The sequence below is a fragment of the Seriola aureovittata genome, chromosome 5 (genome assembly GCF_021018895.1).
Source record: "Seriola aureovittata isolate HTS-2021-v1 ecotype China chromosome 5, ASM2101889v1, whole genome shotgun sequence".
In the NCBI taxonomy this organism is placed as follows: Eukaryota; Metazoa; Chordata; class Actinopteri; order Carangiformes; family Carangidae; genus Seriola; species Seriola aureovittata.
Genome location: NC_079368.1, coordinates 30,294,856 through 30,307,355, shown reverse-complemented (window position 1 = coordinate 30,307,355; position 12,500 = coordinate 30,294,856). Strand labels below are relative to the sequence as shown.

The following is a 12,500-nucleotide window of genomic DNA, read 5'->3' as shown; positions in this document are numbered from 1 at the left end:
GTTACACCTGTGTCTTATAGCAAACACCTGGAGGTAAGGCTCCGGTGCGAAACTCGTGTTTAGTTTAAGACAAATATAAAACTTTACCTTCCGCTTCAGGAACGAGCCCGTTGCTAAGAAGCGTTCTGCTTGTTGTTAGGGAAGAACGTCATCAGCGCGCGTCAGAGGGCGGGAGTGCGGGCGTTTCGAAGCGACGACATAGTGGGATATTTTATAAGTGTTTCCAAGGCTGATCTGCCTGTTGCTGTTTTCCTGCTGTTATATACTGCAGTATGTGAAAGGCTGCCGACCATAATATATTCCAATAAATCAGCCACTGCTTTTAAAAGTGCTGTATGTCATTGTTGTTAGTGTTCATGTCAGTTGTGAGGAAAGAAACACAGTTTTTAAGTATTACATAAAAACATTGGTGACTTTGAACTAAGTTTTTAAAATAATCCAAGCACAAACTACATTTTAAAATTAAAAAAGAAAATGTATCAATAATTTATTGAAATTATTCAAAGTCTACTCGAGGGTTTTACTGGTAAATTGCAGTATTTTAAAAGGTTAAACAGAAAAGGTCAGTTAACAGGAGCAGACAATGATGCAGGGCAGCTTGGAGAGGCTCATGGTCTTATTATACATCCATGATAAAAATACATAATAACCATATACAGTCTGTGATATTAACGGGGGTATCTAAAACAAAATGTGTCATTAACAGTTTCATAACTGTCACCAGTCAGTTTGTTTCTAATCTACTTTAACTACATGAAGCAGATTATACTCGACTTTTACTTTTTTAGGAACATTTTGATTTGCAGTATTTTTACTTGTATTGGAGTATTATTGGTACTTTTACTAACATAACACAGTAAAATATCAGAGAACTGTCAGACCCTGACTTTGACAAAACAGAAACTTACTAAATTAGAAAAAGATAATCAATCTGACGAGACATTTGAATTACTACAAGTTTTAGTACCTGACACAAGATACTTCAGAGATTTTAGAAGTCTTTATTTTTAGTGTTCACAGTTTTAACATTCATCTCCTCAAAATGCTGAGGCAGAACAACACAGCTGTTGGAAACAGGCACAGTTGTTTCTGAGGTGAACACAGCGATGCTGCTGAGGAAAAACTGCCCAACAACGAGAAAGAAAAAAAAAACAATTCACCCAGATCATTAGTGAGTGTCATTCATTCAGGTTAATCAGCTGGATTCAGAGGAAGTCTTTGGTTTGTCATCACACTGCAGTTTTCATGAAAAGTAGTTCAACATCTGGAAAACAGTTTTAGGCTCTTGCTGAGTCTGATGCTCGGATGGAATTTAAGAAATTAACAAGCAAACAAGAACTCTGCATTTCCCAAAACATTAAAGGGTTCCAAAAAGCTAAGCCAAACACTTCCTGTACCTGTCACTTCAAACTGCCACCTGTTGTCTCACCTGACACACCTGATTTCCTGAGCTGTGAACCTGAGGAGAACGATCAGGTCAGTTTATAACCACACTCATCATTTAACCTCAACAACATTAAGGCCTGTTACTGCAGATGACGTCTCATCACTGACTGATTGATTACAAAGTGAGTTTGTCAGCTTCATAATGTTTGTCTGTTTAACCAGAAGGTTAAAGGAGAAAACAGGTTTTATTGGTTGATCTCCCTCCATTAAGGTTTTATATGAGCTCACTGAAGCTGCAGCTGCATGTAGCGTTTACTGTCCAGGAAATGCTTCAGAAATTGACAGTGTGCGGAGGAAAGTATAAAGGACCAAGAATAGAACCCTGAGGAACCCCATTAACTGCGGCCTCTGTCAGTGATCACTCATCATACCTCATCACTGACTGAATCATAATCAATATTAATTATATGTCAGATGATCATGATGATGATGATGCAGCTTCACAGTCGTGACATTAATCATTACAGTAGTGTTATTATTATAATTGTGATTTCACTTAGTGTTGTGATGCTGCTGTAGCACCATGAACATGAACAATATGTAGCTGCAGAGTTTCATGTTAACACTGGATCATTAGCACGGCTGCTGTTAGCTTCACTGTCAATTTATTCATTTAAAAAAACTGAATTCCCTCCATTCCTTTTCCTTTATTTTTGGCTTAATAAGTTGTTTTCTAATGATCTCCCTGCATCAGGAGCTCTAATTAATAACTCATCATCTCTGGTAACATCGTTGAGCAAAATATTATTATTTCATCAGACATTTATTTATATGAAGAATATTTTCAGTGGTAAAATCTATTTTAATCATCAATTCCATAATTTTTCTTTCTTCTTTGCAAACAGGCTAATGTTAGCATAGCCCCGCTTGTAAACTCAGTGATTGTCACAAACCTGAGGGAAAAATGTTATTTTCTTATAACTGTTATCATGTTAACTCACTTCAAACTGTCCCAAACCAACATGTAAATCCAATATTGACTCAAAGTACAGCGTGGTGACGGCTCATGTTAGCATGCTAATGTTAGCTGTAATGTAGCCAGAAGCTCATGTTTGATCTGTATTGTGGACGAGCCTGATGATTTGTAGAGGTCAGATAACAGCTTATTAATAACAGGTTATTAATGACAATTTACTTGAGTAGTTAATTAGTTTTGTTGTGTTTAGCTGCTCTGACCTGGATCTGTTTTTATTTCAGTTTCTACTGATGTCATTTAGTTTTAAAGACTTGAATTTTATGTTAATCGTTTCACATCTTGGCGATATCATCTCTTGGATTCAGGATTGGAGTTTTTTAAAATTAATTCTCGAATCACATCAAATTGAATATTAGCTAATGTTTGGCATAAAGGTGGATTCCTTTTTTGTCAAGCTAGCTAACACTAACTTGGTCGTTAGCTCTCTAGCAAAACAGAATTTGGGGACTGAAGCTAAGCATTTTCAGAAATATGATTTAGCTTATGAGCTAATTTCAGCAGAACTTGCTACAGTTGTTGAAAATCATTATTTTTCTCTTTATGTGTCAGGTGGAGCTTCAGCAACAATTCTCAGCAAAGCCTGTTAATTTCAACAGAATCATTGGATTCACTCTGTAGAACTTTCTAGTGACCTTATGTTTCAACCTGATTTTTCACAGTGACTCTGCTGGAGAATAAACTGAGACTCCACCTCTCTCACCTTTGAAATACATGTTCAATTTATTGGCTGGTTAGCCGGTGAGCTAACTGGTTTGGCAGGCTTACAGTTAGCAACTGAGCTAGCTTAGTAGGCTATTGTGGGCTAACATATTCCTGGCGAGTTAGTGTGTTAGCAGTTCATTTGCTATCTACAGTAGTTAGCAAAGCAGTCACTGCATCATCAAGCCTCCAACAGCACAAATGAATTAATTATTATTATTAAATAACATCAGTGTGACGCTCAGGTTTGGTTTGTAGCTGTGTCAGGCAGAGTTTAGTTTCTACCTGTTGTGTCTTATGTCAGATTCTCTTCACTCTGCTGTTTATTCATTAAGTTTATCATCACTTCTGTTTGAATGTGAGGAAGGTTCAGCCTCCTCATCATCGCCCCACACACCTGATGCTTCATGTACGACAGCATTTAATGATGAAGTCTGTTTCACTCTGGTTTTATCCACAGACCCAGTCACCTGTGGTCTGCTGACACCTGTACACCTGGTCTCTGGTCCTCTGTCAGTACTCTGGCAGCGTCTCGTCGTAGTCCATGATGCTCAGCTCGTGTCTCCTCTGTCGAACGGCGTGGGTCAGGTCTGCAGGAGGGGCAGGACCTGGAGGGGGGGGCTCAGGTTTAGAGCTAGGGGGGCTGGGAGCTGCAGCCTGGCTCTGAGGCACCGTCTGGGGGCTCCCTGAGAGGAGGGCGGCCTCCTCTGCCTCCTGACCCAGAGGAGGGCTCTCTGGCTGGGCCTCTTCCTCTTCCTCCTGTGGCTCCTCCTCGTCCTCCTGTGGCTCCTCCTCCTGGCTGTGATCGGTCGGTCTGAACAGCTGCCGCGCTCGCTGCTCCAGGAACGAGCCGACGGCCAGGGGGGAGTCGATGGGGGATAGGGAGAGGGGGGAGGAGGAGCAGGAGGGGAGGTGCAGGGGGGAGGTGGACAGAGCCTCCGCGACTCCGTTTATTATACCAACAGAAGAAGAGGAGGGGCAGGGCCTGAGGCTGCCCTGAGCAACAGGTAAGGCGACACTGCCACCATTTGGCCTGAGGGAGAGAGAGATGACATCACATGACATCATCAGCTGTATGCTCTGATTGGTTACTTTAGACTGTTTAAAGCACCACTGTGAAGTTCACTCACAGGTAATAACACACCTTTGTTGACATCAGTGCACTCAGGTGTTTTCCTACCACAGACTCAGGTGGTCTGAGATTCTTATTGAATTCTGTATTACAGTTTTATCCATTTATCAATTATTGTAATATTGATGGCAATGATCCTTCACACCTCAGAGAAAGTGTTTAACCTTCCACCTTCCTCCTGTGGCTGAGGACTAGTCCTACTGTCAGTCCTGACTCATTAACTGTATTTCCTCAGTGACATGAATTTACTTCCTTTTCCCCACATTAGAGGAACTAATGATGTCTGCACTCTGCACCTGTTTCACCTGTCCTTAAAAAACATACACGTCAAATCCACCGAGTACCGAGAAAACAAGTTTAACTGTGTAATGTCTTACTATCACTTCTGTGCAAATACACTAACTTAAAAACTGAAACTTATGGTGGCTAACGTTAGCCAACGTTAAATAGATACTGGGTTCACTGGTGGTGCCGTCACATCTACCTGTAATGATGTGCTAAACTTTCTGTGAAAGAAACCTGCTCACCTAATGTGAATAATAATCAATAATAATCATTAACTGTGACGTTATGATTCAGTTCCTCTGTGTTCGTCTTCCTGTTTTGGTTTCAATAAAGTTTAAACAAAAGACCAGCAAACAAACAGGATGTTTCTGAACACCTGTAGTGACATCAACGTGTGACATCACTGGCGTGGGTTTACCTGCTGCAGACGTCCTGAGGCCGGCTGTGTGTGGGCGTGTCCAGGTGGATCTGACTGTACAGGTGAAGCATCTCTGTCTGTAGATTCTGGGTGACTCTCCTCAGAGCGACACAGCGACTCTCACAGGCCGACAGCTCCGCCCTGACACACACACACACACACACACACAACACACACACACACACACACACACACACACACACACACACACACACACACACACAGGTTTATTCTCAGTTGTTGTCAAAGGTTCTCAGGATTTATTTATTTATAAATACATTTATTCTTATTCATGAATAAATGATACAATTTAAAAAACTATTTGAAAAGACATTTTTAAAAATGAGAATAAATAACTGGATTCAATTTCCATTTCCATTTTCCAGCTGCTTTCCCTGTTGGCTAATAGATTAGCTTAGCCATTTAGCTTCTGCTGTTAGCCTCTCCATGACACTCCGGACCTTCAGTGCTGGTAAAACCAGGCTAAACCACAAGCTCTCTGATTGGATGGAGAGCTAACCAGTGGGCTTTACCAGCAATGAAGGGTAACAGGAGAAGCTAAATGGCTAAGCTAATCTATTAGCGCACAGGAAAAGCAGCTGGAAAAAGGAAATAGAAATTGAATCCAGTTATTTATTCTCTTTTTTAAAATGTCTTTTCAAATAACTTTTTAATTATATCATTTATTCATGAATGAATAATAAATGTATTTATAAATGTTTTATTTAATGAGAGTTTTATGTTGTTTCTGTAAACCTGAAGTATTGATTGATTACTAATCGTTCATTTATAAATTCTTTTTACAATTCCTCTTTTTAATGTCGATTAAAATATGAAATGAAGGACAAGCTTCATGACCTTCCTGTGACATCACTGCTCCTCCTCCTTGTCCCTGTAGTCTCCTCTGCCTGAACCTTTGACTGATGTTCACCAGGTTTCAGACCATAACCAACAACATAAATGAAATGTTTTCTCTGGAGAAACATGCGGAGGAGTTTGACTTGTTTCTGCAGGTTTAACTTCGAACAGTCAGTGCATATGTTGCATTGTAGCTAAGGTACTAGCTATAATGCTAATGTTGCTAGCGGTAGATTGCTGCGTTTCAGAGACTCAAACTGTTTTAGTAAGAAACCTGATCTGAGATCAGTTTCAGGACTGGACACAGACAATAACGAGGAGGAACTTCATCTGAACACACCTTTACCTACTGATAATGAGAAGGAATCTCAGAGTTAATGAGCTGGTTCATGACTAATTCTTTCATCTGAGACCTTTCTGATAATGACTCGTCCATCCTCTGGTGTGTTTCCTGTAGAAGACGTCACCCTGGACTATTGATCAGTTATCTGAATAAACAGAGTGGAGGTTCGTCTTTATACATTTACTCAGCAGCTGCTGTCTGTTTGTTTCCTCTGGTTCTCAGTAACAGGTCAACAATGTAATACTGGACCAGGACTCTGACCAGGACTCTGAAAAGGACTCTGACCTGCTCTGGGCCTTGGTGTCCTCCAGAAGTTTCTTCTGGTCCAGGATCAGCTGGTCTTTCTTGGCCAGCTGGTTCTCCAGCTCTGCTATCCTGTGATTGGCTGCCTCCAGTTTCTGTCGCTGCTGCACCTCGCTGTCCTTCAGACGCTGGTATTCCTTACCCACACTGCACTGCAGCATGGACGCCTCCTGACCATCACACACACACACACACACACACACACACACACACACACACACACACACACACACACACAATAAGGTTCACAACCTTTGAACCAGAAAAAACTCTCCAAACTAGAATCTCCTCCTCCTCCACTCAGACTAGTTCCAGGTCACTTCCTGTTTATCCACAATCATAGGAAATATTAAATATGAACCATTTGTGCGAAATTTTGTCATAGTTTCTGTGTGAGGTCTTGAGTAATGGCTGAAAAGTGTTTTGTGGGGTCACCCTGACCTTGACCTTTGACCTTTAGCAAAATCCAATCAGTTCATCCTTGAGGTCCAGGTGAATGTTTGAGCTTTGATTGATTATCAGAACAGCTGCAGAGGTGTGTGTGTGTGTGTGTGTGTGTGTGTGTGGCTGTGTGTGTGTGTGCATGCATGCGTGTGTGTGTGTGTGTGTTGCTCTTACAGTCCAGTGGTCGCTCTCTCCGCCCTCCAGTTGTTCAGTCAGAGCTCTGTTAGCTTCTCTCAGCAGGACGAGCTGCTGGTTCAACAAGAAGATCTGCTGCTGCAGCTGCTCACTGCTGCACAGCTGCACACACGCACACAGACACACACACAGAGACACACACACAGACACACACACAGACACACACACAGAGACACACACACACACACAGACAGACACACACACAGACACACACACAGAGACACACACACAGAGACACACACACACAGAGACACACACACAGAGACACACACACAGAGACACACACACACAGAGACACACACACAGAGACACACACACACACAGACAGACACACACACAGACACACACACAGAGACACACACACACACAGACACACACACAGAGACACACACACACAGACACACACAGAGACACACACACACACATACACATACACACACACACACACACACACACACACACACACACCTTGATTAATGTTTATTAACGAGGGTTATCAACAACTCCCCTCTTATTTTTCATTTCATTTCTTTGTTTTTATTCCATTTTATTTCCTTATTTTTTTTACTAAAATTGTAATCTATATTTCTTTACAAGCCAGTGTGATATTGAGTGTGGGGCCTGAGCCCGGTCACATGGGAGGGCTGCGTCAGGGAGGCCGAGTTAAATGTGTGTGTGATGCAGCAGGATGGTCGGCTGTGGCAGCAGCTAAAAGAGGAAGAAGAAGAAGCCGTTTTCTTCTTCTCTGCTGGTGTAGTTTAAAACCTCTCATGTGGTTTATAATTTTTCTGCATCAAGACAGAACAAAACAGGAGAAAAGTAATAGATTTTCACCTCTAACTAACCCCTGACACTGGGTTTGTTTATCAGTTAATGAAACTTTATTGATCTGGATCCTGAAGGTTTCTGGCGCTGGTCACACAGAACACCTTAAGTTTTCTACCTAAGTCTGACACTTCAGGTTGAATTTGTCCTCAGCTGAGGGAGTTACTGAAGGCTGTTGCACAGAATCTCTTCAAAAAGTTACAGCAATGCAAGAGAGTTTACTTTGGTAAAATTCCACTGTTTCCATGGAAACCGTGATCTCACCTGTGATCAATTATGGAAGCAGGTAACATTGAAGAGGCTGCTGTTCTGACTGGAACTTCACAGTGTGAGAGTTTAAACTAAGTGAGTGACCTGACACACCTCTGACCTCTGACCTGTGGACACGAAACACCTCCACTACACCTGAACAGAGAGATCAAAGAAAAGAACTCACCTACACACCTTTAGTTTTTTCCTTAGTTCGGTCACTAAGGTCTTCTGTGACACAGTTTAACTGACTTTAAGTGATTCTCTAAGTATAAGACTAAGATAAGGATTTTACCTTAAATACTTAAGGAGAAGACTTAAGGTGTTTTGTTCCTCTCAGCCTCCTTACAACAGGTCTGTCGTTCTCCATGAAACAGAAATAAAAATTGTTCTCTGTCAGTGTTGCTCTAACAGGTGTTCACTGTGTGACCTTTCACCCCACACACCTGAACCATCGCCTCCATACTGAAGGAGACACTCTGCTGTGACACAGGTGAAGTGACATTACAGGAAGTAGACTGTGTTGTTTTAGACTCCGCCCCTGTAGTCACAGTGTCAGGTGAAGTCGATCTCACCTTGAGTGACAGTTCGGTCAGCTGGTGTTCAGCATTGTAAGCCTTATTATTGGCCTTCTGAAGCTCCGCCTCCAGATCTCTAAGCCTGCTTTGACACTCCTGAAGCTCGCTCTGAAACAGCCAATCACAACACAGGTGGTTTTGAAATAGCCAATCACAACACAGGTGGTTCTCTAAAGTGTGTGTGTGTCAGTGTGTCAGTGTCTGTGTCAGTGTGTGAGTGTGTGTGTGAGTCAATGTGTGTCAGTGTGTGTCAGTGTGTGTCAATGTGTGTCAATGTGTGAGTGTGTGTGTGAGTGTGAGTCAATGTGTGTCAGTGTGTGTCAGTGTGTGTCAATGTGTGTCAGTGTGTGTCAATGTGTGAGTGTGTGTCAGTGTCTGTTTCAGTGTGTCAGTGTGTCAGTGTGTATCAGTGTATCAGTGTGTGAGTGTGTCAGTGTGTATCAGTGTGTCAGTGTATCAGTGTGTGAGTGTGTGAGTGTGTGTCAGTGTATCAGTGTGTGAGTGTGTGAGTGTGTCAGTGTGTGAGTGTGTCAGTGTATCAGTGTGTGAGTGTGTCAGTGTGTCAGTGTATCAGTGTGTGAGTGTGTCAGTGTATCAGTGTGTCAGTGTGTGAGTGTGTCAGTATGTGTCAGTGTGTGAGTGTGTCAGTGTGTGAGTGTGTCAGTGTGTATCAGTGTGTGTGTGTGTGTGTGTCAGTGTGTGAGTGTGTGAGTGTATCAGTGTGTGTCAGTGTGTGTCAGTGTGTGAGTGTGTGAGTGTATCAGTGTGTGTGTGTCAGTGTGTGAGTGTGTGAGTGTGTCAGTGTGTGTCAGTGTGTGTTAGTGTGTGAGTGTGTGTGTGTGAGTGTGTGAGTGTGTGAGTGTATCAGTGTGTGTCAGTGTGTCAGTGTGTGTCAGTGTGTGAGTGTATCAGTGTGTGTCAGTGTGTGTCAGTGTGTGTCAGTGTGTGAGTGTATCAGTGTGTGTGAGTGTGTGAGTGAGTGTGTCAGTGTATCAGTGTGTGAGTGTGTCAGTGTGTGTCAGTGTGTGAGTGTGTCAGTGTGTGTCAGTGTGTGAGTGTGTATCAGTGTGTGTCAGTGTGTGTCAGTGTGTATCAGTGTGAGAGTGTGTGTCAGTGTATCAGTGTGTGAGCGTGTGAGTGTGTGAGTGTATCAGTGTGTGAGTGTGTGTTAGTGTGTGAGTGTGTGAGTGTATCAGTGTGTGTCAGTGTGTGTCAGTGTGTGAGTGTGTGAGTGTATCAGTGTGTGTCAGTGTGTGAGTGTGTGAGTGTGTCAGTGTGTGTCAGTGTGTGTTAGTGTGTGAGTGTGTGTCAGTGTGTGAGTGTGTGAGTGTATCAGTGTGTGTCAGTGTGTCAGTGTGTGTCAGTGTGTGAGTGTATCAGTGTGTGTCAGTGTGTGTCAGTGTGTGTCAGTGTGTGAGTGTATCAGTGTGTGTGAGTGTGTGAGTGAGTGTGTCAGTGTATCAGTGTGTGAGTGTGTCAGTGTGTGTCAGTGTGTGAGTGTGTCAGTGTGTGTCAGTGTGTGAGTGTGTATCAGTGTGTGTCAGTGTGTGTCAGTGTGTATCAGTGTGAGAGTGTGTGTCAGTGTATCAGTGTGTGAGTGTGAGAGTGTGTTAGTGTATCAGTTTGTGAGCGTGTGTTAGTGTGTGAGTGTGTGAGTGTGTCAGTGTGTGTCAGTGTGTGTCAGTGTGTGTCAGTGTGTGAGTGTGTGAGTGTATCAGTGTGTGTCAGTGTGTCAGTGTGTGTCAGTGTGTGTCAGTGTGTCAGTGTGTGTCAATGTGTGTGTGTGTGAGTGTATCAGTGTGTGTCAGTGTGTGAGTGTGTGAGTGTGTGAGTGTGTGTCAGTGTGTCAGTGTGTGAGTGTGTGTCAGCGTGTGAGTGTGTGTCAGTGTGTGTCAGTGTGTGTCAGTGTGTGTCAGTGTGTGAGTGTGTGTCAGTGTGTGTCAGCGTGTGAGTGTGTGTCAGTGTGTATCAGTGTGTCAGTGTGTGTCAGTGTGTGTCAGTGTGTGTCAGTGTGTCAGTGTGTGAGTGTGTATCAGTGTGTCAGTGTGTATCAGTGTGTATCAGTGTGTGTCAGTGTGTCAGTGTGTGTCAGTGTGTGTCAGTGTGTGTCAGTGTGTGTCAGTGTATCAGTGTGTGTCAGTGTGTGTCAGTGTGTGTCAGTGTGTGTCAGTGTGTATCAGTGTGTCAGTGTGTGTCAGTGTGTGTCAGTGTGTATCAGTGTGTGAGTGTGTGAGTGTGTGTCAGTGTATCAGTGTGTCAGTGTGTGTCAGTGTGTATCAGTGTGTGAGTGTGTGAGTGTGTATCAGTGTGTCAGTGTGTCAGTGTGTGTCAGTGTGTGTCAGTGTGTATCAGTGTGTGTCAGTGTGTATCAGTGTGTCAGTGTGTATCAGTGTGTGTCAGTGTGTATCAGTGTGTATCAGTGTGTATCAGTGTGTGTCAGTGTGTATCAGTGTGTATCAGTGTGTCAGTGTGTCAGTGTGTCAGTGTGTGTCAGTGTATCAGTGTGTCAGTGTGTCAGTGTGTCAGTGTGTATCAGTGTGTCAGTGTATCAGTGTGTGTCAGTGTGTCAGTGTGTGTCAGTGTGTGAGTGTGTGAGTGTGTGTCAGTGTGTGTCAGTGTGTGTCAGTGTGTGTCAGTGTGTGTCAGTGTGTGTCAGTGTGTGTCAGTGTGTCAGTGTGTGTCAGTGTGTGAGTGTGTGAGTGTGTGTCAGTGTATCAGTGTGTCAGTGTGTATCAGTGTGTGTCAGTGTATCAGTGTGTGTCAGTGTGTGTCAGTGTGTGTCAGTGTGTGTCAGTGTGTGTCAGTGTGTGTCAGTGTGTGTCAGTGTATCAGTGTGTCAGTGTGTGTCAGTGTGTGTCAGTGTGTGAGTGTGTGAGTGTGTGTCAGTGTATCAGTGTGTCAGTGTGTGTCAGTGTGTGTCAGTGTATCAGTGTGTCAGTGTGCGTCAGTGTGTGTCAGTGTGTGTCAGTGTGTGTCAGTGTGTGTCAGTGTGTGTCAGTGTATCAGTGTGTCAGTGTGTGTCAGTGTGTACCTGCAGTCTCTGGTTGTCTCTCTGCTCGTCCTGTTGTTGCAGCAGCAGTTGTTGGATGTGTGTGTGCAGCTGGTTGGTGTGTGTGTGTGTGTCCTGCTGCAGCTGTGTGTAGCGTCTCTGTTCTTCCTCCAGACTCAACCTCAGAGACCGAATCTCCTCGTCCTGAACGCCCAGCTGGGCCTTCTGCAGGGAGGGGGGAAGGAAGGAAGGAAGGAAGAGAGGGAGGGATGAGGACAGAGAGGAGGAAACAAGTAATAAACAAAGAGGGAGGTAAGAAAAACACCTGATAAAATAACAGACAGTGATAACGTGTGTGTGTGTGTGTGTTACCATGGCAACGCTGTGCTCCTCCAGCGCTGTAGCGTTGATGACTCTCCGCAGCAAACGGCGGTTCCTGACAGCGTGCTGCTGCCGTTTGAAACGTTCGTACTGAAGCTGACTGTGGATCAGCAACAGCTGACTCCTCAGGCACTGAAGCTCCTCCCCCAGGGCGGGGCCTGACATCACACAGCAAACGCACATTAAACACACATTAAATACACACATTCATCTGCATTTATTCTCATTTTCTCAACGAAGGGTTAAATGATTATTGTCGTTTTACAGGTCCATCACAGAACTCTCAGTCTCTCTCTGATTGGCTGGTTTATTTTTACTGTGTTGATGTTTTATGTTTTTGTTTTGTGCTGCCTTTAAAATTAACTTCCTCCTGTGGGAC

At 43.5% G+C, this 12,500-nt stretch overlaps 2 protein-coding genes across 5 annotated transcripts in view; both read right to left on the bottom strand.

Annotated features, from left to right (window-relative positions):
• Window positions 1-168, bottom strand: part of ak8 (adenylate kinase 8) — a 13,891-nt gene extending 13,723 nt beyond the window's left edge. Inside the window, exon 1 of one of the 2 annotated variants that reach the window (XM_056376690.1) lies at window positions 88-168. The gene's annotated coding sequence lies outside the window, so the exon portion shown is untranslated. The other variant, XM_056376689.1, reaches the window with a different exon arrangement.
• An 817-nt stretch (window positions 169-985) lies between these two features.
• The window catches only part of tsc1a (TSC complex subunit 1a), a 29,042-nt gene continuing 17,527 nt past the window's right edge, over window positions 986-12,500 (bottom strand). For all 3 annotated transcript variants that reach the window (XM_056376638.1, XM_056376640.1, XM_056376639.1), the window contains exons 16-22: window positions 12,113-12,279; window positions 11,783-11,965; window positions 8,749-8,859; window positions 7,079-7,201; window positions 6,443-6,630; window positions 4,957-5,097; window positions 986-4,154 (exon numbers count right to left, since the gene is read on the bottom strand). In XM_056376638.1, coding sequence (XP_056232613.1) covers window positions 3,635-4,154; window positions 4,957-5,097; window positions 6,443-6,630; window positions 7,079-7,201; window positions 8,749-8,859; window positions 11,783-11,965; window positions 12,113-12,279 — 1,433 coding nt within the window. In that variant the 3' untranslated portion in view covers window positions 986-3,634. The remainder of the gene's footprint in view (window positions 4,155-4,956; window positions 5,098-6,442; window positions 6,631-7,078; window positions 7,202-8,748; window positions 8,860-11,782; window positions 11,966-12,112; window positions 12,280-12,500) is intronic.